General features: G+C 40.9%; 1 protein-coding gene across 3 annotated transcripts; it reads left to right on the forward strand.

Moving 5' to 3' along the window:
• The first annotated feature begins 611 nt into the window (after positions 1 to 611).
• Positions 612 to 26,483, forward strand: LOC103662937 (multifunctional methyltransferase subunit TRM112-like protein). 3 transcript variants are annotated; one of them, XR_005834121.1, is made up of 2 exons: positions 612 to 710; positions 4,978 to 5,063. XR_005834121.1 is itself a non-coding variant. In XM_040627075.1 (2 exons), the coding sequence occupies exon 2, from the start codon at positions 25,712 to 25,714 to the stop codon at positions 26,087 to 26,089; it is 378 nt and encodes a 125-aa protein (XP_040483009.1). In that variant the 5' UTR covers positions 612 to 710; positions 25,625 to 25,711; the 3' UTR covers positions 26,090 to 26,483. The 3 variants fall into 3 exon arrangements, 2 of the variants coding, with proteins under 2 accessions (XP_040483009.1, XP_040483010.1); XM_040627075.1 differs by lacking the exon at positions 4,978 to 5,063 and adding an exon at positions 25,625 to 26,483; XM_040627076.1 differs by lacking the exons at positions 612 to 710; positions 4,978 to 5,063 and adding exons at positions 24,545 to 25,194; positions 25,625 to 26,483.

A 26,483-nucleotide genomic window follows, 5' to 3' on the forward strand; every position in this document is an offset into this window, starting at 1 on the left:
CCTCTAGAAAAGGTAAGCACATCATTCACTTACATCCGTATTTTAGAATTTCTGCCAAAATGGCTATTTTTGAACTGAGGCCTTCAAAATCAGAAGCACTAACTTTGGGTTCCTCACTCATTCAATCCTATCAATGAAGAGTGTGTCGGGTGGTAGAAACAGCATGGGTCTAGGACACCTGGTCTGTGAATCACAGTACCTGACACATAGTAGGTGTTCAGTAACCCCTTGTGAAATTGAGACCCACAAGTCACTGTGTACATTTGATTATGTCTTTCTCCTGCGTGTTCAAGAGGGCACGTTAATGAAAGATCCCACAGTTCACGCCAGCATCACAGGGGTTGCAAAACATTGTAGTGTAGCATGAAAAACTACCACCATTTACTGAAAATCCATTAAACTTCCTTCACAGTAGAATTTTGGGAACAAGGATAATGGGATAATATAGGAGACTTTTGCTCAAAGTAGCCTCTGCCTCTAACTGCTATTTTGTTCAACTTGTCATAATTTCTAACTTTGTCCCAGAAAAATCTCAAGGGAAAGGAAATTAAGCTGTTTCCCAGATTTGCTTTTTAAAATTAGTCCTGGGCCGGCCTTCAATACTGCAAACATTCTGTGTGGCCACAAGGGAGGATTGCACTGAATTCTTGGACCAACTACGAAGCTTTGGGGGCCTGACAAGCTGAGAGAGTGCAAGAAAAATGACACAGGTGGGTGTTTCGCACTAATTGCTGCCTGCCTTGCTGGTCTGTCCAGGGGCATACACCTCTTTGCCTTGCCCTTCGGTTTGTCCTTGCCCTTTCCTGCTATTGGAAATAATGTCTATTTGCTGCCTCTGCTTGGGTTTGGGGCTGGGGAAAGTTATCCACAATGACTAAATCAGGCCAAAGTTTTGCACAAGTGCCCAGGGACCATCATCAAAGTCCCTGCAGTTTCCCAATCCAAATGGTCCCTTCTCCATGGAGGTGGGAGGTGGCAAAGTCTTACTTGACATTGGCGGCCACCAGCTGGGGTGAGTCATCGCTTCAGAGAACCCATCTGTAAATGCTAGACTTCGGCAAGGACTTGGTTTTTTCATTTTCTTGGGAACAAAGGAATTCAATTTTAAATCTGCATATTCATCATTCTGGAGAAATAAAAACAGTATGAAACTCACTAAAAGATTTAATAGTCAACATTTAATAATTCCCCAGTCATATGTGGGACGAGATTTTGTTCTAAAGAACTTTAACTCTCACAGATATGTGATGGTGCAGGCAACATTCAAGAGAGCTCTCTTTCTTTCCCACAATAGATTTTCTTTCATTCGATGTGGGTTTTCAACAGATTACCCCCAAGAGGAAAATCCTGCCTACTCTCTCTTTTCCTCACGGTGCTGTGGTCGTGGTGTTTTAAGCATTGCTGGGAATTTCTTTTGTATCTGAGTCTTTCTTACCTTCTCATCCTTAAAGTCATCTTTTCAATGACATTCTCTCTTTAAAAAAATTTAATGTAAACTATAAGAACTACACCAGACATGAGTCTTCATCTCAAGGCGGTCCTCTGTTTTTTTCTTAGCCACAGAAAGACTGCTTGGGCCCTGGGAAAATGTAATCTACTGGTTTCAATAGAGAGATTGAGGGAGAAAATTTTAGGAGTCAAACACCCATGAAAGCTCTTGCCAATAAAAATGTGGATTTCACCAAGACTTTAAAAAAATATATTGAAAATTGGGAGAGATTTAGAGGCACAGCTTGTGATTGAACTATGTTGGTGCTATTCATAAATGCCACTCATTTTCCATCGTACAAGAAATTTACGAAACTTGAACCAATCCCTCTTGCATAGGTATTATTCAGTAGTAACAAGTTCCGATAATGGAGAATCAGGTTTCCTTCTGTCTAATCATACGGCCATTTTCCCAACTGTTTCACACATGCTAATGGAGTGTGACAAGTAAAACACATTTGGCTCAGTATATGGTCCAACATGAAATGGCTTCACGACGACGAGGCTCCTAATCATTTTTCTCCTAATCTACCACTGCTTTAGGGGGTTGATGTCTTCCCTGTCATGAGCGATTTCAGTGCACTGATCAGGGTGGACTTGACAGATTCTTTATCAATGTCAAGTGTCTTTTGTGGTTAAGTCCAGTAACGCTAAAACAAAACGCCTCATAGATATTAGATATATGGTGGCATTACAGAATGCTCTTGCAGGCAATAGTTTTTGGCCAACCTATGAAAAGAAAAATGGAGTGGGGCCGAAAATCAAAGGAAGATGCAGCAAAAGTCTTGGCAGTTATTTCTGTGGAAGTCAGACAATGTGACTGACATGGGGCCAATCACTCTCCCCTCCTCCATTCAAGTTAGAATAGAACAAAGAGAAATTGCCAACAAAGAAAGCAATGATCTAGGGGGAGGGGACTGAATCTCAATAGGTTTTTAATTTCAGGAAAAAGAGCAGTATTGCAGAAAAACATGGGACCCCCGCATAGGGTACATGCCTAACTTATCAATTAAAATCATACATTTTCCCTATGAATTTTTCTTTTGACTTGTGAAGTTAATCTGCCAGGCTTCACTAACATTACCAACTCTCCCAATATCTAACGTTAGTGCAAACTGGCTCAGAAAAAATACAATCCAAGAACCTCTGAGTAAAATAGAGACTCTGGTTGATTTTAAATTTGCTTTTGGTAAAAAGAGTCTCCAGTGCCATCAATATTGTGCCTTCTCCAGCAGTCTAGCCATGATAACTTCATTATGGAGAATGTTTGCTTTTTCAGTGCGTAACAATGGTGATTCTATAAACAAATTTTAAAAGATTTTCTCATAAGTGTACAAAGTGAGGCCTGCCAATCCCCTTTCCCCCCAAATAAAGAAAATGTCCCAACCACTTGCTAAATCTGTGGTAAATTTTGTTAAACCAATGTTTCAGAATACCACAATCCAGAATAACATGGGATGCAAGAAGTCTCATTGTCTTTAGAAACCTGAAAGCCAGGGCTAATAAAATTCTCATCAGAGCTGCAAATGGACAGTAGAAAAAAGTGCTCTAAGTGTTGTGGGTGCTAACCTGGAATTGTTATTTGTTACACTATTAAATCCGCAAGTTAGTATGAATGAACAAGACAGACTGCACCCCTTCCTCAGCCATCAGCTGCTCTTCTGCATTACACAGTGAAAGGCTAAAGCTATTTCGCTACTTTCTCCAATTTTTTTTCTTTTTTGTACTAATTTAGAAAGTTGGTACTTTAATGTAATTGAACTCACTGAAGCTAAAAATGTCCAGGCCTTTTTAATAAGGTACCCTTCAATATTAAACTTTGGGGTCTGTTCTCTTCCCAAGTAGGCACTTAACTCCCATTAGCACTAATGGCAGTTGTACACAAACACTGAGTAGGAAATATATATCTCTTTGTCTCTTTGTACTGAGCTCCAAGGGAGACAGAGGGGAAGAAAAGGAAAAACAACTCTGAGATTGAATAAAAGAGGTAGAGTTGCTGATTCATTTACAAAGATGAAATTAATGCTTGGCAACCCCAAATTTCAGGGAACATGCACTTTTAATAAGTGAGATGAGAAAATTTCTAAATCATTTTGAATAATACCCAAACCATGTTTCCCCGAGAAATCTGTTTTACCTCCATCCCCAGCACATACATTAGACCCATTTTGCACTTGTTATGTACATAATGATTCTCGACAACATAAGACAATTTCATGATTTTTTTCTTATCATTTTTACTTATCTACCAGTGAGCCAATTTATGCAGCTTAAACCACTGCTAAAGAAGATGCATCAAAAATTGTCTGTAATCATTACAAATAATAGCGCAAAATGTTCACAAGTAGCTGTTTTCTTATCATATTTTCATTAAAACGTCTTTTCACCTGCTTTGCTTTTCCCACGTCTGAAACCTGCATTGTAATCAGTCTTATTAACTGAGAACATAAATATGATTTATTATGGTCTGATAATGGAAGCTACGTGGACTCAGAGAAGGGCTATATTGTCCTTTGATAAAATGGCTCTTTTCTCTCAAATGGAGAGCTCTATCATGAGAACATGCAGAATGTAGTGAGTGATTATTTCCTCAGGGTGAGTGATGGCGAAGCCCGACAGAAAATCTTCTTGTTGACCATGACAGCCTCAGAGGGTCCCCAAACCTCCCTGAGTTTGACAACCTGCAGACACTTTTGATGAACTGTATTCTTCTGTCAGAGACAGCCTGTCTGGGAGGAGAAAAGAGACCCTTATTGTCTGATCGGCTATTATTGTCTTGATCTTTTATAAGCAATCTCTAATGCACATGAATATAATATCCTTTCACACAAGTGCCAAGCATAATAGAAATGTAGTTATAGGACACTCCCCCTGGTTATGTAAATGTCCCTACGCCATAATTAAGAGAGATGGTTGGTGACTGATAGGGGAAAGAAAGAGTCATCAAACTGTTTTAGCATTTCTCCCTATTTTAAAGACTTCAACCAGGGTAAACAGCATTTATGGTAGATATAGGGAAGCAGATTATTTTGAAGTCTCAGACTAAAAGGAAAAATAGTTTTGAATATGGTATTAGTGTTATATTTTTATTAAACATGCAAATGGCAGCTGGTTTTCAGCCAAAAGTGATTATCATGCTGATATGACTTAGAAGAAAATGAGTATGCCTCTCAAAATACCTGGCTGAGGGGTTACAGCAAGAACAAAGCCCTATTAATAAGGAATGTACTTGCACAAATGGGTCCTCCAGTCCAAATAAAGTTCTCCAATAAATTTCCCTCTTATCCATTTCCAGAAGTCCAAATATGGCAAAAAAAAATATTTTTTCAATTAACCAATATATTGGCAGGCAAAACTCTTGCAATTATTGGGCAATTAAATCTACTTCTTAATGTGGCCCTTGGGAGCCATCTCCATTTCTGAACTGTGAAGGATAGTTCTAGATGGTGTTTGTTTGGATTTGATGACAAAGATTTTCTGATCTTCCAGGTAAAATCCAACCAACTTGTAGCAAGCAGGCCAGCCCATGGAGGCCAGCAGCTTGATGCTCAACCTCAGCGGCAGAAAGGAGAAAAAGACATCACCCACCCAAAAAATTTTAATCCCCCAGCAAAATACAATACTCAATTTTTCATTAACCTTCTGACATCTGGACTCGGAGTATCCCCACACTAATCACTAATGGGTTTTGCATTACCAATTAGTGGAGCGAATTCTCCAGCACTGGTGCCAAAGGGTTAATCATTAGTTTCACACCACTGGGTGGTCAGAGTTAGAAGAGCAGCCCCCAAACCCAAAAGACTGGCGAGTGAGGGGCCGGGCATTGGAGAGAGCTCTCATTATTGAGAAGAAACATGCAGCTCACAGGCATTGACCTCCATACCCCTCTCCTGGCATCTTGCTTCGAGGTGGATTTAAGTAGGATACACGTGTGCGCATGCGCACACACGCGCACATATTTATACACAAGTCGGGGCCCAGAACAAATCACCAATCTAGCCAGTCTCTACTGAGCCTCTTCCATCAAAGGTAGATCAGACCAGAGGGATTCTCTCCCTCTCTCTCTCTCCCTCTCTCTCAGCACCTCTCTCTATTTGCTTCTCTAAGCAATGACTTTCCCATGGGAATGAAAAAATTTGCCATTTCAGAGGGAGCTGGGTTTTGAGAAGTGTTTGATCTCTCTTAAGAGATACTTCTCTGAAGTTCTGCCAACCCTCGATTATCTGTACAAATGAGGCTTAGAGAAAGTATGGAAAGATTCGATTCACAGATAATCTTCAAACTCCAGTTTGGTCTATATTTTAGTTTCTTTCTGAACAAATTGTACCAGAGCAATTAACAAACAAAACTGATTGGATGTTTCCTGTCTCCTTTTATGGTCAATTTTGTGGATGTCAGCAGCATGAGGAAATTGTCAAAACACTGGCAACAAGGAGAGAGGAAAGGGAAGAAACAAAATACCCAGATAGTCTGCGAACTAGATAATCTGCTCCTGAATAATTGAGAAGAATCTAATTTCAAAGATAATAAAAGAAGGCCCAGAGAGCAATTCCGTCTTGAAAACGCACAACCCCTTCCCCTAACCCCAAAACAGCCAGTAGGAAAACAAATAAGTAAACAAAAAACCACAAGAAAAATTTGAACCTACTGTCCCCATCCAGTTTTTCCCTGATTTAATCTACACATGTTCTAAGTTAAGTTATATTCTAAAGAGGGTCAGGGCAAGGAGGAGAAGGAAGCACAGAAGACACTTCTTATTTGTGTTCTGTCTAGCTCTGTCGTCAGGTACTGATAGCAGCAGGATTGCTTTCAAAACTATACAGCCTAAAACTACTGAAATCGATCCACTTCTCTCTGTCCCTTTCTTCTTTTTTCTTTTCTCTCTCTCTCTCTCTTTTTTTAGGAAACCCAGCATTCAAAAAGGAACAGCAGTGACTCAGCACTTTATTATGTTTTTAGTCCCCAATTTTTTATTCCTTATACCAAAAAATGCTCGAGACCATTTGATACTGAAATCAGAAACTTTGCTACTCTTGATTCTCCACGGTGCTTCCACTCAAGGCCAGAATTTAAAACTTCTCAGTTAAGGGAAGAAAGACTCTTAATGAGCCTAATCACGCACATTATTTTGGCCAGAGTCATTGACTGACTGCACTTATTTAGTTCTGCTTTAGAAATGAAAATCTAATAAAGTAACTGGCAGTTTAAATGTCACAGAAATTTTCTCCAACATCCCAACTGGAATTGTGAAAACAGGCTCAAATTCCTCTAATCTCCCTCTCTTTCACCTTCAAATGCCACGCTTCTAAACCAAACCATTTCCTAAGAAATAGCAAAACTTGGTTGGGTTCAGAGGTCGGGTCAAGGGTGGGGAGGAGGAAAACTCTTTCTTCAAGTTGGAGGGGATTTGCTTTTTTCCAAACACTAAGGCAAGAAGGACCGGAATCTTGAGGCTGGGAATGTTCTGTCTCTTGCAACGGAATTCAAAGGAGCCATTGTGTTTGATACTTTTGCTTCCCAATTGGCCTCTGACAGCAACATCAGAAGCAACAGATACTTCAGTTCTACATCTGGAAAGAGGCATTTTTTTACAAAGAAAAAAAAAAAACACTCCTAAAGACACTGAAGCCTAATCACTCTATATTCCATAGTCTTAAAGATTGAGATCTCTCTGATACTATGTGATAACCCCTTGAGTAATGGGAGCAGCTCCATTAGGACTTGAACAGATAGCATTTCTATACTTTCCCCTCAATAAAACTAATATTTAGAATAAGCATACTGGTTGGATGCTTTCATTTCCCCAGCCACTGAATTGTAATGATCATTGTACAGGCTACAGCACCATTTATTAAGGTGCCAACTGGCAAATAAACTCTTCACTAAAATGACTTAGGATGTACAGGACTAAACGATCAAGCAAACAGTTTAGGTTGACCACTGTCCCACTTGCTCTTCTAGAAGATGTATACATCAAGTCCTCAGATTTATGATGGGGCTTTTAAAGTTCTGAATAGTCTGGACCATAATAACCTCATAAATCCATGCTAAAGAACAGAAGATATTCTGAGCACCATGGTCGTTACCATCATGATGGTTGGGACCACTACATAATATACCCTGGTGGAAATTTCCCCCATTTCTAGTGCTACTCTGACCCAAACAGAGATGAATCGAGGGCAGGAAAAGAGAGAAAGAATGGGAGTAGCACTCTGGGAAGCACTCAAGCAGGGACAGGAGAAAGGATAGGGCAGGAGAGGGGGCATTAGTTGGTAGAGAGGTTTTATGAAACCATTAGCAAGCATGATAAAGGGAAAAAAGGCAGCCACTGAGAAAGAATTCATTTCCCAAATTTTAATCACACATGAAGAGCCCTAGGTAATTTTAGTTGTTCTGTCAGCCAAGTCAAATCCTGGGCCTCTCAGAAGCCATTGGAAATGTCTCAGGTTCTCATTCTGCTATTCTGATGGAAATTAAACTTGTAAATCAATAATAGAACAGAACCAACTCGGTGTGAAAGCACTACTCCTTTATCCTCTCCAGCATTCTTGCCCAAATGATTTAAGATTCCCAAATGCAAGTGAAAAAACTTAAGTTTGAGACTTCCTTGTACAATTTCAGCTCAAGTCTCCTATTGAAAGAACACTGTGAAGTAGACATGGAGAATAACACTGCATAGCACTCGTGTGCTCACGGGCTAGTCCCCGAAAGTTTCTGAAGTGATTGGCGTGTGCATCCCAGGGGAATCTGGGGTTGTAGACATGAGCGACAGCAACAGACTTCTCAAACTTGCCCTTGTTCATCCTTCGCTGGCTCTCCTCCACCACCGCCCTTCTTCTGGGCATCTTTTTTCCTCTTCTTTTCTTTTAAATGTATGTCATCTTCTATTCTTTCCTCTAGATTTTTACCATCTGTTATTCAGCTTTATTTTTTTCTATTGTACATTTCTGTCCCAACTTCTTAATTTTTATTGTCCCATGATAAGCACCGCATTCCTCTAGACCACACGCACAACACTAAAGAAGTCCTCCAACTAATGATATTGATGCCCGTTACAGACACAGCCGCTCTCCCCAGCACTCAGCTTTTCTCAGCCTTTCTCACTCCACCAATTAAGACTTTCCACATCTGGAGCAAGATTAAGAAATGCGTATCCATTGCTGGTCCGTTGCTGGTACAAAAATGGTAGTTGCTGAGAAACCCTGAAACAAACACCAACCAAAATGAAAGCATGACATTACCAGCAAAGACCAGAACCAATACTTGGGAAGAATGTCATCCAATCCCTGATTCTTGATCCCCAACTCTGAGACCCCAAGAGCATCCAGGGCATCCATGTTCCCCAAAGGCCTCAGTCTGGTTCTTGATTCTTAACTCTAACCTCTGGCTAGTAAAAAATTAGACTGAAGCCTAATTTGGGGCAATCTCATTTCCTAGTGACTTTACAGTCACCCTTTTGAACACTTCTTCAGGGCTTTGCCAAAATCCTGCATTTTTATTCACTCCACTGTAAAGGCTTCTTTTTGGCTATAAAGACTGATGTCAATTAAAATTACATTTTTTCATCTTCTTGGAGGCTTCACATCTACAACGACTGTGTGACTCCATCTGCCGTAGTGAGTGATCTCTCAGCCATAATCACAGTCTCTGGAGCACGTCATTCCCAGCCTCGCTTTTTTTTTTTTACAAGTGTGAAAATATTAAAGTAAAATGTTCTGCAATAGAGCATCTCCTTGTGCTAATCATCTGATTTAAAGTTAAAAAGGTAGAAACTTCATATATGTGACAAAGATTAAAAGAAGAAATGAAATGAAAAATACGGGAAGGGATATTCTCTCCTGGGACTGTCATTCAGGTGCAAGCATGCGGGTAACTCTTGCTGAATCCTGCTCAGGGAGGGGGCATTAGCCAGAGAAAGCCAAACCTTTAGTTTCCACTTCTTACACAATCACTTCTGGGACTATTGACAGCAGAAGTCAACCAGCAAGAGATCATTTGTCCCAATACACAAATGCACGTCATGTGACAAACACACTAAGGAATTCTCATAAAATGAGGTGGGCGGTAGAGAAAAAGAAAAATCACAAATAGGGTACCCCACATTGGGGAGTCCATCAGTGATGATGACATAAAACTCAATTCAAACCACATAACCATAAAAAAGAAATCTCTTGCCCATGTGACTGGGAAGTCCAAGGTGAGTTCTAGCCTCAGATGAGGCTCACCCAGGTGCTCGAACAGTGTGCTCGGAAATCTGTATCTTTTCTCATCATCTCTTACCTCTGCCTTATTCTGTGTTAGTTTTAGTTTCAGGCAAGATTTCTCTACCTGGTGGTAAAGAAAACCATCAGCAGATCCAAGCTTACACTGACCTTTACCAGGGCATCCTAGAAAAAACTATGTCTTCCTCTTTCCCAGAAATTATATCAAATCCCCAAAGGACTCTTAAGAGTGCTCTTTGGGTCACTTGCTGATGGAGAAACCTGACCATTTGATTGACAGCCTTACCAGAGTACGAGGAATGTGGGAAAGGTAGATCTCAAGGAAAAACGGCTTTTATTAGAAGAAAGGAGAATGGAGGCTGGGTAGTCAAAGGCAGATGTCCTTCAAGCAGTGCTCTTCCAGTCACTTTGAACCTAAATCACTAGCAGGAGCCTTTGGAACTCATTAGCATCCCCTGGCTCAATGGGAAGATAGCACCTCACCTTGCTCCAAGTTACTGCGGTGTTTTTTGTTTTGTTTCTTCTTGCCTGAGTGGAGAACAGACTTCAGCACCTTATGAGCCCCAAGTACATGGATGAATAAGATCTGCTCAGCAGCTTGCAATGATTTCTTTATTGCCATTACCAACCATCATGCAAGTAAGTAGTTACTGACTTAAGAACTCACTATTTACTCAATAACCCTCGATGGGAACTGTGATCCCTTTACACAGTTATAGAAGTACATAATTATAGACTTTTCAAATGGGTATTTCTTTTAGACATTTGCCTGTAATAGCTCCTTCAAAGCTGTTAAGCTTTTATCATGTGAAGACCCAAGTAGAAAATATTTAGTTCACTCCTCATTGACCTAATAGAGAACAAACTCATCTTTAAGATGGTGTTATGGTGTTAGCTTCTTGCCAAGAACACATGGATAGCCTTGTAAAAAAGGTTTGGCTTGGGCTATTTGGGCAGGAAATCACATTGCTATTAGATCACACTCACCTCATTGAGTAATTTAATATTGACACTAAGTCATCATTGGCCATTGTTTCTATAGTCCCTCCTGAAGGAAACCTTGTCACATCCACTTGTCCTGACTTTATTACTATCCAGTGAGGGTCCTATAAAAGTAAAAATCCGCATGGGTTCCCTGAATTCATCCTATTTCATTACTGAAACACAGAGCATAATTCTTATTTAATGGAGAGTATATTTTTTAGGCATATTAAATAAATCGGTCCCACCAAGGAAGCCACAAAGAAGATCATCGAGAGATACCTGCTGAGGTCATGGGCTCAATAAAGTTCTGTGATATACGTTGCAGTGTAATGCATATATCTGACACAATCATTATATGCTCTGTATACCATATACAAAAATTAGTGGCATACCATGTTCAAATGGGTCTTAAGGATATATAGTGAAATTTAACTTGCTTAGTTCAAATTGAAACACCACAAAGTATTCACAACTTTCTCAAAGGTGCTAGGCTAAGTGACAGAGATACAAAGATAAAGTTGGAGATCATGCTTGCTCAGCTACATCAGGATTTTATGTTTACTAGCCCGTGTCCTATCATTCTTGCGCTCTCTCGTCTTTACTACTTACAACTTCTCGCTCAGTCTCAGATTAAGTGCAGCTCCTTTCTCAGCTTTCTACCTTTGCACATAGAGCTTCTTCTGATCGGAATCCTCCCTCCTTTCTTCCACCTACACCTTACTAAAATGTCATATCCTCAGAGAAATTTCCCTCATTCATCCAGGCAGAGCTAGCCACACACCATCTCTGTTTCTGAAGCACATTCTACAAGCATCTATTTGTACCATATGCATTTGTTTGAATGTTTTCCCCCTATTACACTTGTGAGCTCTGTAAAGGTCAAAATCATGTCTGACTCATGGCTATCTCTTTAGGACTCTTGCAGAGTACCAGGTACAAACAAGTCTCTAGTAAAATGCTGAGTGATGGTCATTTATTTGACTGCATTCCTTCTGCAGAGAAAAAGCAATGTTGCTCTCACTGCATTTCTGCTGTCCAGGCCTCATAGGCTCCTGGGAAAAGAGATATAGATGCACAAACACAATTAGATTAACTCAGTCAATGCTGATGGAAAGTCAAGAACAAGCAATGGTGGGAGGGGACTTGGAGGTATGAGGAAAAGGAGGAGGGAAGAAAGGGAGAGGGAAGTGGAGAGAGCAAGAGAGAAAGATGGAGTGAGACTTTGCAGAAGGAATAGGACGGCATGAGCTGAGGGGAAGATGAACAGCATGAAGGAAGGAGAAATACAGGAACTCTGAGGGGAGCGAGCTTGGGGGCAGTGCGAACTGCACGGGTAAGACACAAGACTGCCATGTCAGAAAAGGGGGCTGGATTAGGACGGACCACTGAGGGCCTGAATTGCCAGGCTGAGCAATTTGCAGTTTGCACTCTGCAATGGTGGAGAGTTGAGAAGAAGAGTGACATGGAGGCATCTGATCGCACCTGGGCTTCGGTAGACCAATGAGGAAGCTATGAAGACTTGGTTTCCAATACTGCAGAATCAAAAACTCAAAACACGCTTTGCAAGAATCTAATCTCTCAGCCAATCTTAGTGAAACCCAGGCCATCCTGGATGCACGAGATGAGAGAATTAGATTGCAGGCGATCAGCCCCAGCATTCTGTCATCTCCAGACCGGCAAGCATGCCAGGCAACTTGCTGTGTCCTCTGCCTGGGACTCACTTAACCCTGGGCATTCTCATGGCTTTCCCTTCTGTCATTAAGGTCCCTGCTCAAATATCATCTTTACAGAGAGCATTTTCCTAACGGCCACGTCAAAACCGCATCCCATCACTCTAGCCTTTTGTCCTGCTTTATTTTTTCCTCAAAGCACTACTGACTACCTGACATTATATTATATGTCTATTTGTCTATGCCCTTACTATCTATATACTCCAAGATAGGGATTGTCAAAGTTTCTATAAAGTGTTAGATAGTAAATATTTTATAATTTGCAGGGCATATTGTCTCTGTAGTAATGACTCAGTGGTGCCATTGTAGCATGCAAGCAGTCATAAACTCATAAATAAATGAACATGGTTGTGTCCCAAAATATCTTAACTCCCAAAAACGGGCTATGGCCAGATTTGCCCAAGGGTCATAATTTGCCAATCCTTGCTTTACTAAAAAGTTCCAAGAGGTCAGCAACACTGTTTATCTGGCTCACTTGTGGATTTCCAGAGCTTGGCACAAAGTTGGCACTCAATAAGTAATTTTTAAAGAGTTCATGAATGAATGGAGTTCTACAGAAAACAGGATTGTAGGAATACTACACCCATGTGAATATATATATATATATATATTCCCTTTGTGATGGTTAATTTTACATATCAACTTGGCTGGGCCATGGTGCCCAGAAATATAATCGATGTTATTCTGGATGATTCTGTGAGAGAGTTTTGGGATGAAATTAATATTTACATTAGTGGACTCTGAGTGAAGCAAATTGTCCTCCATAATAGGGTGTGCCTTATCCAATCAGTTGAAGAACTGAAGAGAACAAAAGAATAACCTCTCTTGAGCAAGGAATTCTGCCTGCAGATGGCCTTTAGACTTGAACTGCTGTATCAACTCTTCCCTGGTCTCCAGCCTGATGGCCCATCCTGAAGATTTTGGACTTGCCAGCTTCCATGATCATGAATCACGCAAACCATTTCCTTAAAATATGTGCACATGCGTGTGCACATGCACACACACACACACACACACACACACACTCATCTTATTGGTTCTGTTTCTCTGACTAATAAACACATAAATATACAGCAGATTTACTCCATTGGCAAGGTAGGAAATCAGTTGGTTCTGTAGAACTGGAAGACTTCAGCTGGTTGTACTCAAATCATTGTCATAACAGAGCTTTCAAGGATGCCCTATGGTCTTCAGGGAAATGTTTCTCAACATGAAAGAACTTTCTGGGCCTGGCTTCCACCTATCTCCAATTCTATGTCCAGTCAACTTGGGTGTGCACCATACATGAGAGCCATACAACACTGCTCACTCCTCACTGCTCCCTGGAGGTCAAGCTCTCTCAAGTTACTATACCTATGCTACACCCTCTGCCTGAAATGACATCCCACTGCCTTCTCACCTGGCTAATTCCTATCCATTCTTCCACAGTTCCCCTGGAAGCTAGGGGACACAGGACAGGGCTACGTGTTGATTTGCTCCTGTCCTCCCACCTGGTGTGAGCTCCAACCCCCTCAAAGGTAGAGATCCCCTGCTCATCTCTCTATTCACCTCTTCCCACCACCAGTCTATACCTGACATGCAAGGAGGGCATTGATGGGCAAACATCAATAAACAAACAAAATATTTTAAGAAACTAAACCAAGTATAAGATGGTATTGCTTACTTGTGATCTGTGAAAATACAGCTTAGTACCACCCAAGGAAGATGCAAAGTCAGATTTCAGGGGTATTAAGTATCTGCTCTGGGGGGCCTCTGGCTGGGCAGAACTCCCGGTGACTTAGAAAATGACTGCTCAGAGTGAACACCAAATGGGGAGGGGGGAGAATACTGCATTCTCCTCTCAGCTCCATACCATCTTTCTTTCCGACTTCTCAAAACACTAATGAGGTGGGAGTAGGGTGGGAGGTGGAGTGATTAAAAATAGCCGGAGCCTGAGCAACCACTTTCAGCTCTCTCCCATGTCAAAAATGTTGAGCTCTAACTATGGGAGTAATTTGAGGGCCCATGTCTTTTCGAAAGACACTAACGGGAAAATGGGATTTGCTTTACAGCAATGGATAGACAACTTAGCTGAAACACATCTGATCCATGAAGGCAGGTTCACCTGGTTGGCAGGAGCTCTCATTAGCGTGAGTGTCCTTAGTAGATGGCTACTAACTAGATTGAATTTAGTTCTATCAGATTATAAGACTTCCTGGTTCTATCACCGACCTGCTCTAGAACTTTTAAGCTTCGTGCTTTTATTTCTCAGTACCTCAGTTTCTGCATCTGTAAAACAGGGAGAATAATTCTTGCCACCTGCCACCCAGGAGGGTAATGCAAATAAACAAGGCAGCATCTGTAAAGCACTTTGCATTTCCATTACTTCCTCTCTATGAATCTGAAGTAGGATTATTATTACTGAAAATGTCAGCTATCATCTGAAAGGCTTATTTCAATCAAAGGCTTTCTTGAGGAACATTTCATAAAGGAAAAGTGAAAGCATGCACATTCTCCTTGGAACTATCATAATTAGTCCCAGTAACAGTTGGGCCATTTTTTTTTTCAGTTCATTTATAGTCAGATTCTACAAAATTGAAAACATCCAACATCTGGGCTGAAAAACTTGTACAAAGCCAGAAAGCCCCCCAAATGGGCATGTGTGGGCTTCAGCGACATAGGAGCCAGATGTACTTTTTGCCTCAACTACTCTTTTCAACCTTAGGGAAAAAAATTATAACTAATTTTCACACTTACAAACCCTTGGTTTTCTTCTCTATTTTTTTAAAGTATCCTCTCCCCAAATAATCAGAAATCTTTAAAAAAGGAATCTTTTAGTGAATGTATAAAAGCATTCAGGGATCCAGTTTTAATATGTAAACTTTCACAGGGACAAATAACAGTTAACATGTATTGTCCCTACATTATGGCCAGGCCCTGTGGTAAGCGCTGAGCAGGTATTATCTCATTTAATCTTTGCATCCACGCCATGAAGCAGGTACCATCATCTTCCCCATTTCACGGGTAAAAATCCAAGAAACAGCTAGATTAAGTAACTTGCCAAAGTACCATTAGTACAGAAAAAAGCAAAGTGTTTTGGTTACTTCTTGAAGTTTGAAAGAAAATTTTGCTTACTTCTACCTAAACACAGCAAGAATTGAAGACAACCTTTGATATAATAAATTTTCCCCCGCCAGATTCAACCACTCTCTCTCCCGGGAAGAGCTGCGCAGAGCCTATAATACAGTTCCCAGAGATGAGCTGATTTGGGCTCTAACAAACAATCCCAACTTGAGAATTTGCTTCTGTTTCTGCCATCTTCTTTGATATTCTAGGGGAAGAAAACACACACATACACTCATAGTAACTTATTTCAGCTATTTGCTGAAGAAAAGCTGTCTTCAATTCCTGTTGTCTGTGGCATGCCACCCAACAGCATCTAGAAGCTTCCTCAGGGAGGCAGGGGAATTTGCTGGATTGCCAAACAGCCTTAGAAAATCTGCTGGGACACTCCATCGAAGGGCTTTGTGAACAAAGATAAAGAAAGCACATTAGCGTTGCCTTGTTTCATGAAAAAAGGAACACACACAACAAAACTTGATTACAAAATCTCATTTTACAAACTCAAGGTAAGATGCACCTCCTTGGGGCAATGGCCCAGCACCCCCATAGGTTTCTTCCACCATGTGCTCTCTAAGTAAAGACCTGATTCGACTCCAAGGGTTGGGTTAGATAAAACGGGAAGGGTTTATGTGCACAGCATTTAACTTTAAACATTTCTTCATGGAAATTTACAATGCACATAATTTACATATTCAATACCAGTGACAATTTACTTCTCCCATCTGAACAGGGCTTTCAACTATGCCACTTGAACTAAATTAATAAACAGTAATTACAGAATGTTGTGTGAGCTAGCTGTTGATGTTGAGCAGATTCTAATCAACACCTTCTTTTAAGGGCCAATTAAAGCTGAATGTATGCAATATAAACATCTTCGAGTATTTAGACATGAACCGCAGAACAAGGTAAAAAAAAAATTAAAATCCAAACAATTAGACTAGGGATGAGCCAGTCAAACCTGGAGAGATGGACCCTTTTCAGCCAGTCTCTAAAGTCATGTTAATTTCTTCAAATGACGAGATTTTTGTGAAATGGGGAGGGGCTCCAAGGACTCGTTAGGCCAAACCCCATCCGTTTTGAGATTTCTTCAGCATCTTGTATTATTTTCCATATGCTTTAAGTTCCAAGGCATTTCTTTTTAAATTGCCTCAAACACTTTTTCTCCTTAATTCATGTGCATCTCAGCGAAAACTTAATCTCCATATTTCTGACTCATTTATGTATAAATCATCTATGTGCTATTTGGTATCTAAGAAACCTCTCCCTAGGCCCCTTCCTTGGCCATCCAGGAGCTACACAAAACAGAGTTGCCCCAGGCCCCTCTAGGGGGGATTTTATCCCAAATAAATAGAACACATACAAATTACTAAGGAGAGGGATTAGGAGCTATGGGGAGGAGAAATCAGACAGCACTTCAATCAGTTGTCCTCAGAACCAATTGCCTCTGCTTTCTAACATGGAAGCATCTGGGGCTGGCTTCATGGCTTTGGGAAAAAGAGTATAGGGGAGACATTCGAGGAATGGTAAAAAGCTCTGGATAATGTACAGAATGGCAATAGTGACCAATATATGTGGTAGTGAATGGGTTTCTCCCATAGCTGGGAGATAACGATAACCTCATTTCTTCCAAGCATCTCAGAAGGTTGGAATGGGAGCAAATTACCTATAGATACCACTTTATATGGAACAGAAAATGGCATACCCACAAGAAGTCTAGAATGAACCCAGTCTGAGTGGTTGCATGAGGATACACTCATGGGCCTCATTACCTAGAATTACCTGCCTTCCCCTTTCTAACTTAGACTCCAAAGTTATACCTCACCATTGCCCTGCTTCCCTCAGGCTGCTTGACTCCTGCTTTTACAACACACCTGGGCTACCTGTCCTTCCTCTTTTCTACTCGGATCTCCCTTTTCTCTCTCCTGGACTTGCCTCATCCCTAACTGTCCAAACCATGCCCAATCTCAAGGCTAGCTTCAGGCCGCTTCTCTGACTGTGGTTAGTTCCCCACTCCACTGACAGCTATGCTCGTCTTCCCCTCTTAACTAAATTACAAACGACCTGAGAACAGAGACTTTGTACTTAACCTGGCTTCAACATAGCATCTAGCACAGGACTATTTATTTGAGTAAGTGTTAAATGAATGTTTGTTAGATGAATATGAATGAAGCATTCCTTAAAGTGAACAAAATGAAAGTCTCTTCTGGCTTCAAATATTTCCCAAGAAAATTTGGAAGTACAATGATAGACTCTGTACCAGAAATCAAAATTTCAAGATAGTTCTTACTCACTAGTCACATATTAAAGCGGAGGATTATGGAGCCATGGGGCTGGGAAGGACCACAGGAAATCATTTTATCCCATATTCCTGCCTCTGAAGAGGACTATACAAAATACACTCCTGAAAAATAGTCGCTGATTTTTACTCCATGTGGAATCATAACCACAGTAATACTAATAGTGATCATTTATTGAGTGTTCACTACAGGAAGAAAAGGGCCCCTCACCGCTGCCACTAAAGCCTGACTGAGGCCTGGGAGCCAAATTACTATGGGTACAATCCAGGTATGCCCATGAACTGATGCCACCAGAGAAGATGCCTTAGACTCTCCCATCCCTCATCTTTGATCCATGTGAGCAGTTCATTTTTTTGTTCTCCCTCTCTTCACATTCCATATGTTTCCGTGGACAATCTCAGCTGTTTCCCACGGCATCACCCAACATCTCAGCTGAGGAGTAGGAAAGAAGAGAGTTCTGGGGAGGTATCTTAAGCCCATGTGCCTCTCCTGAGGTTTGGTCCCATATTTCTAACCATGCGAAGGTCATCCTCATTGGTGTCATACAGCTCTCTCAAACATCATGTGCCCTCAAATGAATCTCTGTGCCCTTTTCCTGTTAAAACCAGCTCTTTCTTCTCTTTCTTGTTTTCTTTCCTTATAAATGGTATCAGTATTCATCCTCTCACCTGTATCCAAAATCTGAGCTTTATCTTTGATAATATGGTATGGAGGAAAGAGTAGGAGCTTTGGGGTCTAACAGGACTGAATTTGAAAACTGCCTTAACCATTGACTAACAGCTCTGTGGCTTTGGATAAACTTGCCTGAATATATTTTCTCGCCTGAAAATAGAAACATATTAACAAGGCTATCACGTATTAGACCTTCAAAAAATGTATATTTCCTTCACTTTCTTCCTTTTTCTCTCTGTCCTACTCCATCTCCCTCTGTCTCTCTCTGCCTCTCACTCTCCCATAACAAATCAGTCATCAAGCCTTATTGATTATGCATCCTGGGTAACTGCCCTCTTCTCTCCATCCCTACTCTCCTCAACATCTCACCTGCAATAGCTCCTGATCCACATCTTCTGCGCTGTTTCCTTCTTCACTAGTCTATCCTGCTCTGTGCTATCAATTACATGAATACCTAACTCCTCTACATAAAACCCACATTTGTTCACGGTTGCTTCCGGGAGAAAAACCAAACTCCTTGGCAGTAATTCATGACCCCTATACTCCTAACTTACTTTTCCAGTTTTTTCTCCAGCTAATATCTAAAGGTCCCCCGACGTTTTGTCTGGGTTCTCGCCATTCCTTGGCTATGACATTTTCTTTAGTACCCTTAGGTCTTCATGCATGCTACTCCCTTTAGACCCTCTCCTACATCATTCAACACATACACAACCTGGCAAACTTATACAGACATTACCTGACACTGATTGAACATGAGGTTCTTGTGAAAACCATCCCTGAACCACATAGGCTAGTTAGGTTGCTCCCTCTGAGCTTTCAAAGGCCCTAATTGTGGTGTCTTGTCCTCCTTCCATTCCAACTGTTCCCTGGGTCTTGACATTGCTTTATATAGTTCCACATCCCTACAAGTTGTATATACCCTGAATCCAAATACCTTACATCCTGGCATTCCCTGCCTACAGAAATCCATACTACAGCCATCCCTTCTGGAAGAGCAGAGTATTAACTTTCTAGCCTGGAATTTGGTATCATAGAATCCAAGTTTCCAGTCTTGGCTTCACTGCATATTAACTGCATGATCTTCAACAAAATACCCAAAATCCCTGAGTCTTAGTAGTACCTTCTTTATGTAACTGTTAAAAGATTAAATAACTAGCATAAAAATAGACATATAGGTCAATGGAATTCAGAGTCCAGAAATAAACCCTTACTTTTTTTTGTAGCCAGTTGATTTTCTACAAAGATTGCAAGACAATTTGACAGGAAAGAATGTTTCAACAAATGAGGCTGAGGCAACTGAATATCCACATGCAAAAATAAATAAATAAGGTTGAACCCCTACCTCACATCATATATAAAAATTAACTCAAAATGGATCCTAGACCTAAATATAAGAGCTAAACTATAAAACTCTTAGAAGAAAACATGGGAGTAAGTCTTCATGAGCTTGGATTAGAAAACAGTTATTTGATGTGACATCAAAAACACAAGAGATGAAATAATAAACTAGACTACATCAAAATTAAAGAATTAGAGGCTTCAAAGGACATTATCAATGTGAAAATGTCACCACAGAATAGGAGAAAATATTTGTGATTCATAGATCTGACAAGGAATTTGTATCCAGAATATATAAAAAACTTAAAACTCAAAAATGAAAAGACCATAACAACCCAATTTAAAAATAGGCAAAAGATTTGAATAGATGTTTCTCCAAAGAAAATACACAGATGGGCAACAAGCACGTGAAAAGATGCTCAACATCATTAGTTTTTAGGGAAATGCAAATCAAAACCACAATGAGATACCACTTTACACCCATCAGAGTGGCTAAAATAAAAATATGGACAATAATAATTTGTCAGTTTCTCAAAAAGTTAAACAGAGAGTTGCCATATGACCCATCAATTGCACTTTTATGTACATACCTAGGAATATAAAAAATATATGTCCACATGGGTGCCTGGGTGGCTCAGTCAGTTAAGCATCTGCATTCAGCTCAGGTCATGATCCCAGGGTCCTGGGATCAAGTCCTGCATCAGGCTCCCTGCTCAATGGGCAGTCTGCTTCTTCCTCTGTCCCTCCACCCTTGCTCGTGCTCTCTTTCTCCTCACTCTCACTCTCAAATAAATAAATAAAAATAAATTAAAAATTTTTTAAATGTCCAAACTTATACACGAATGTTCATAGTAACATTATTCATAGTAGTCAAAAAATAGGAGCAACTCCTATGTCTATCAGTTGATGAAGAGACAAAATATGACATATCTACACAATGGAATATTATTTGTGATAAAAAGAAGTAGATAATACATGCTACAACATGGATGAGCCTTGAAAACTGTGCTAAATGAAATAAGCCAGACACCAAAGGTCATATATTGAATTATTCCAATTATATTAAAAGATCCAAATAAGCAAATCCACAGAGACAGAAAGTAGATTAGTAATCACCAGGGGCTAGGGAGATGAGGGGAATAGAAAATGCCTGGTGACAGGTAGGTATTTCTGTTTGGGGTGATCAAATGTTCTGGAATCAGATAGTGGTGGTGGTTTGCACTACTTTATACCAAAAACACTGCATTATATTTAAAGAGGTGGATTTTGTGATATGGGAAACATATCTTAATAAAGCTATTATAAAAAATAATTAAAATTAAAAAATTTTAAAGATTATATAAGATACTTGGCATGGAAAGTGTACAATAAATGCTAATTACTATTATAATGTTCACCTCTGTTGCTGCATTGTTTTTATCCTGCTGTAATATCCAGATTAATTTCTGGACACTAGAACATGAGCCCCTTGAAGACAGGGGCCATGACTTGCTTAGAACTTATGCCTTTTTTATTTCTCTCTCCCCAGTCCCTGGAGAGGTGTTTGGCATAGACAAAACCGTATATAATATCACATCACATCACGCCACATCACATCACATAAGATAATTATAGATAAATTTAAATGAATGAGTGAGCAAGTGAAGTTTTCACAGACATGTTCAGCACCTCTATATTATACTGGGCTTGAGCTTAGACATTTTCAGGAAAATACAGACCAACATGCAGGGATGCTAACAGTTCCAGGGACCCTTCACAGCTATTCACAACCCAGAGTTTGGTGGGAGAGAGGGGAGAAAACAGAGATGGCGGAATCCTAGTGGTACTCCCTTAGGGTTTCACTTGACTTGACCCATTCACTGATTTACTGTCAGTTCTTCTGAGTTAAAGTTCTTCAGAAACTGTTAAACTCAAACCTCAAAACACAGAAAAACTCAGAGCTAATCAAAAGCCAAGGTTTTTAATTACTTTTATTTTAAGTCACAATTTTCTCACAAAAAGCTGCCAGTGGCTCTTTCTGAGCACTACTGAGATAGCATTAAGTGGGATTTGGAATTCCAGTCCTGTTTTACACAGGATTTCAGTCTCCCTTCCTGCCCCTATGAGAGACTGGCAATCAGTCATGACATATTTCCTACCAAGCCTGGATTTGGCCTAGAAATCCTCTCAACACAGTACTCCAAAAACCACTACCAACCTGTTCCACTTAACTATTGCTGTATAACAACTCACCCTAAAACTCATGGTTTAAAATAATAACCATTTTATTATCTCCCACAGTTTTGTGGGTTGTCTGGGCGTGGCTAGATGGTCTTCTAACCTGTGTAATGATGCCTGGGTTACAGTTATTGGAAAGGCTAAAATGTCCAAGTGAGCTTCCGCGTTCTAGTTGTCAGTTGGCGCTCACTTTCAGCTGGGAGCTCACATGGGGCCATCAACTGAAGAATCTCAGTTCTTCTCTACCTGACTTCTCTGTATCACTTGGGCTTATCACGGTATGGCAGATGGGCTGACGAGTAGAAGCTGCCCATTCTAAAACATCACTTCCACCACATTCTATTGGTCAAAGTCAGTCACAATATCAACCCACATTCGGGGCGCCTGGGTAGCGCAGTCGTTAAAGCGTCTGCCTTCGGCTCAGGGCGTGATCCTGGCAATCCGGGATCGAGTCCCACATCAGGCTCTTCCGCTATGAGCCTGCTTCTTCCTCTCCCACTCCCCCTGCTGTGTTCCCTCTCTCGCTGGCTGTCTCTCTGTCACATAAATAAATAAAATCTTTAAAAAAAAAAAAAATCAACCCACATTCAAGAGTATGAGAAGGAGAAATTATCCCCACCTCTTAACGTGAAGAGCAGTTTGTACATACTGCCAGGGGAGGAATGTTGGGAGCCAAACTTTGAGAGCTACTACAGAAATATCATAGGAATTCATGCTCCTCTCATGTGCAGGATATATTCCCTCTCTCCCTAGATCTCCAAAAGTCTCATCCTATCATGGCTACAGCATCAGCTTAAAGTCTGAGATTTCATTATCTAATCAGGTATAGCTGCAGATGCACGGTCCCCTCCGTACACTCAGGTATGGTTCCTCAAGTTCAAGTAAAGTAAAGGTAAGTTTTCTACTCCCCACACACCCAGCATACAGCAGTGAGAAAGGGACAGGATAACCACAACAGATGCTTCCATTCATAAAGGCGGGAAGGCTATGAGAGGCACATGGAAGTCACTGGTCCATAGCAATTCTGAAATCCTCCAATGTTCCTGGCATAGGGCTCACTTCTGCCCCGTGAAGTAGTTTTCCATGGCCCTTAGTTCTGCCCTCTGAGTCATTTCTTCTTCATTAGAAATGCATTGTTTGATGCAGATTAGCTTTCTTAATCTGCTTCCTGACCATTAGAGGTTAGGGCCTCAGAGACTACTTTTGATTTTTAAGTATGTTTGTCCCTTTTAGTCCATGCTGACATAATTATTTTAAGTTTTTGTGGGCTTGCTATATCAAATTATAATTTAATCTATTAAAAACAACCCACATTCATAAATCTCTCCAAAATAAGTTCCTCTCTGCCTTGAACTGAGAGTCAAGGTGCTATGGGAAAATGCCATGAAGACTCTTGCAAACTCTTTGTTAAAATGAGAGAGTACAGGTAATAGGTTCTTACAATTCTTAAAACCCTACTGTCCAGCTTAGAAGATCTACAAGACACAAATTTAAATCTTTCTGAGGTTTTCACAAAGGGTCTTCCAACCACATCCTTGATCTGGTTTTGACCTCCAAGGTCATGATTTACTGGCAGTGTCATGGAATTAATCTCTGTTTCCAGATTTTAATTTACTTTAAGAATTTTTTTATAGGCTGGAGAGGTTGGGAATGAGAAACTGTTTTATTTTCCAGCTCAGCAGATCCTGGGCTGGGAATGTTCCCTCGTGATTCTGCTGGAAAACGAAATGGTTCCTTCTCTAATTTATCTCTCTCCATCTGTACCTTATCAGGCACCACAAAAAAACAATCACTTGGCCCTTCTTCTCAGGAAATCTTCTCAGGAAAATCCACAAGTTCATTAGATAAATATTTTCTATCTTCCATGTTATTACAGTGTCACTTACTGCCATTACATAATTCAGGTCACCTTTTCTCTAGTCTCCAATACAATTTTCTTATTGTTATTAGCATTGTGTTAACATTCTTCTCAAGATTCTCCTAGAGTTTACTCACTGCCCGATCCCAAAACCAATGCCATAGGTTTATGTTTTTATAACAACAATGCCCCACTTCTAGGTAAAAATTATTGTTTCTGTAGTCTATTAATTGTTGGAGAAAAAAAAAACTTACTCCAAAACTTAGTAGCTTCAAACAACCATTGTTATTGTTTCTCAGAGTTCTGTGGGTCAGGAACTTGGACAGGGCACAACAGAAATGGCTTATATCTTCTTCTCATAACTTCTGCTGGGGCAAGAACATCCAAAGAAGCTTCTTCACTCACGTGTCTGTTGCTTCAGCTAGGATGGTTCAAAGGGCTGGGGGTAGCTGGAATGATTTGCCTGGGTTCATATGGCTAGAGCCTCAGCTGCTGGCTGGGTTCCCCAGTTCTCCTTCATGGAGTCTCAGGGTCCCTCCTCTCTCCACATGGCCTCTCCACATGATCTCTCTAGCAGGGCAAACAGACTTCTTACATGACAGCTTAGGGCTCCCAGGAGCAAAAAGCAGACACTGCCAGGTCTTCTTAAGGCTTCAGCCAAAACTGTACAACCACACTTCTGCCACACTTTACTGGTTAAAGCAAGTCAGAGGAGTGGCCTCAATTTGAGGAAAGGTGGTCACACAATGATGAGAATACCAGGAGGAACAATTTACTGGGGGCTGGGGGAGGGCACCGATATAACTGACTACCACACAATCTACTGGAACTGCCAAGGAAGATGAATTCTGTTTGCCATTCCTGACCTTTTGCTAGATCTATTTGTTCTAGTCTGAAGCATATCACAGCTTGAAAACAGATGTGTGACATCACATAGTAACATTGCCACATGCTGGCTCTGAGCATCTCACACTGATACATGGCCTCTTCTTCCCCTTCCTTTACTACTAATCCCTGCATATCCCTTGACAGACTCAAGTAAACCATTAGTGTTTGGTTTGTCTCCTTCACTCATGTCGCCCATAGAGCATTTTGGAGAAAACTGTTTCAGATTGCCTCAGCCAAACATTAGTTATTAATAGCGGTTCCCATTTCAGGAAGGCCAACTGTTTGCACCAAAAATACAGAGGAGATACCAGATAACCCCTACCCACAGACGGAGAGCACTTGTGTCTCATCTGCTCTGGGGTTAAATGGCAACTGAAAGCTTAAATCTGGGATAAGAGGTAAGGAACACTGAGAATTTATCTATCAGAAGGTGTCTTGCCACAGAGTCCATAGATGGGCTGCAGGAGTCTATGTACTATCAAAATCACATGCAAAATTTTGGATGGTTGTGTGTTTTTCTGGGGAAAAGACCCATTAGCTTTCATCAGATTATTAAAAGGGACTCCATGAACAAGAAAGGGCTGAGAACCTGATCGCACATAGAAATACATGACACACTTTTTCCATCACTCAAGGGCCAACTTGCAACTCATGTTAAAACCACAACTTACCATCTCAATATGCAGAAATATAGACTTGATCAATTATACATACCAAAGATAAGAACAATGCACCTTTACTATTCTCTGCTGCATGATCATCATGCTCCTCCTCTCTGTTTTCCTCTTGTCCTTACTTTCTTTCCCTCTCTATATCCTTCCATTCCAGGTCATCTGAATATTTTAAAAATATTCCAGCCAAGCGGAGTTTCTGCCTTCTTCCGGTTCCGGCCTGCTGAGGGCACGCTGTGGTGACATGAAGCTTCTCACGCACAACCTGCCCAGCTCGCATGTGCAGGGGGTGGGGCCCCGTGGCTTCCCTCTGCACCTCCAGGCCACCGAGGTCCGCATCAATCCCATGGAGTTCAACCCTGACTCCCTGGCGTGTATGATACCCAAGGTGGAGTGGGCAGTGCTTTTGGAGGCGGCAGATACCTTGCATCTGGTCGAGGTGCCCAAAGGGCTGACTGAAGGATATGATCATGATGAGAAATTCCTGAGGCAGATGCACCACGTGCTGCTGGAGGAGGATGTGTTGGAGGGCACCTTGCAGTGCCCAGAGTCTGGGCATCTGTTCCCCATCAGTCGCAGGATCCCCAACATGCTGCTGAGTGATGAGGAAACAGAGACTTAATCGTGAAGGCACTAGTTTTCCAGTCTGTTACCATGAATGTTTTTATTTATGTATATCCTGTTTCCTAGGTTTGTCCTGTACCCTTGGCCCAATGACACAGGAAACACAGTGTTCTTGAGCTCGATATATTTTTCTCTTTAAAGGTTCAGAACCAAATATACATATATTCCAGCCATATCCCTGGTCATGACTTTACCTCTTTCTGACACTGAATGGCCTGTAATAGAGAGGACCTTACAGCTGGAAGAAATTGTGTTACTTATACCCATGGAATAATTTGAGATGAGAACTAGTAGATTATAATGAAACACTGGTGCATGCTTCTGTGTGCTTTCTGTCTCATTTGGAGATAAGCTTTCCCTTTAACAGTCCCCAAGAATAGAGCTGACTTATG

This window comes from Ursus maritimus, unplaced genomic scaffold (assembly GCF_017311325.1).
Source record: "Ursus maritimus isolate PB19 unplaced genomic scaffold, ASM1731132v1 scaffold_12, whole genome shotgun sequence".
Taxonomy (NCBI): Eukaryota; Metazoa; Chordata; class Mammalia; order Carnivora; family Ursidae; genus Ursus; species Ursus maritimus.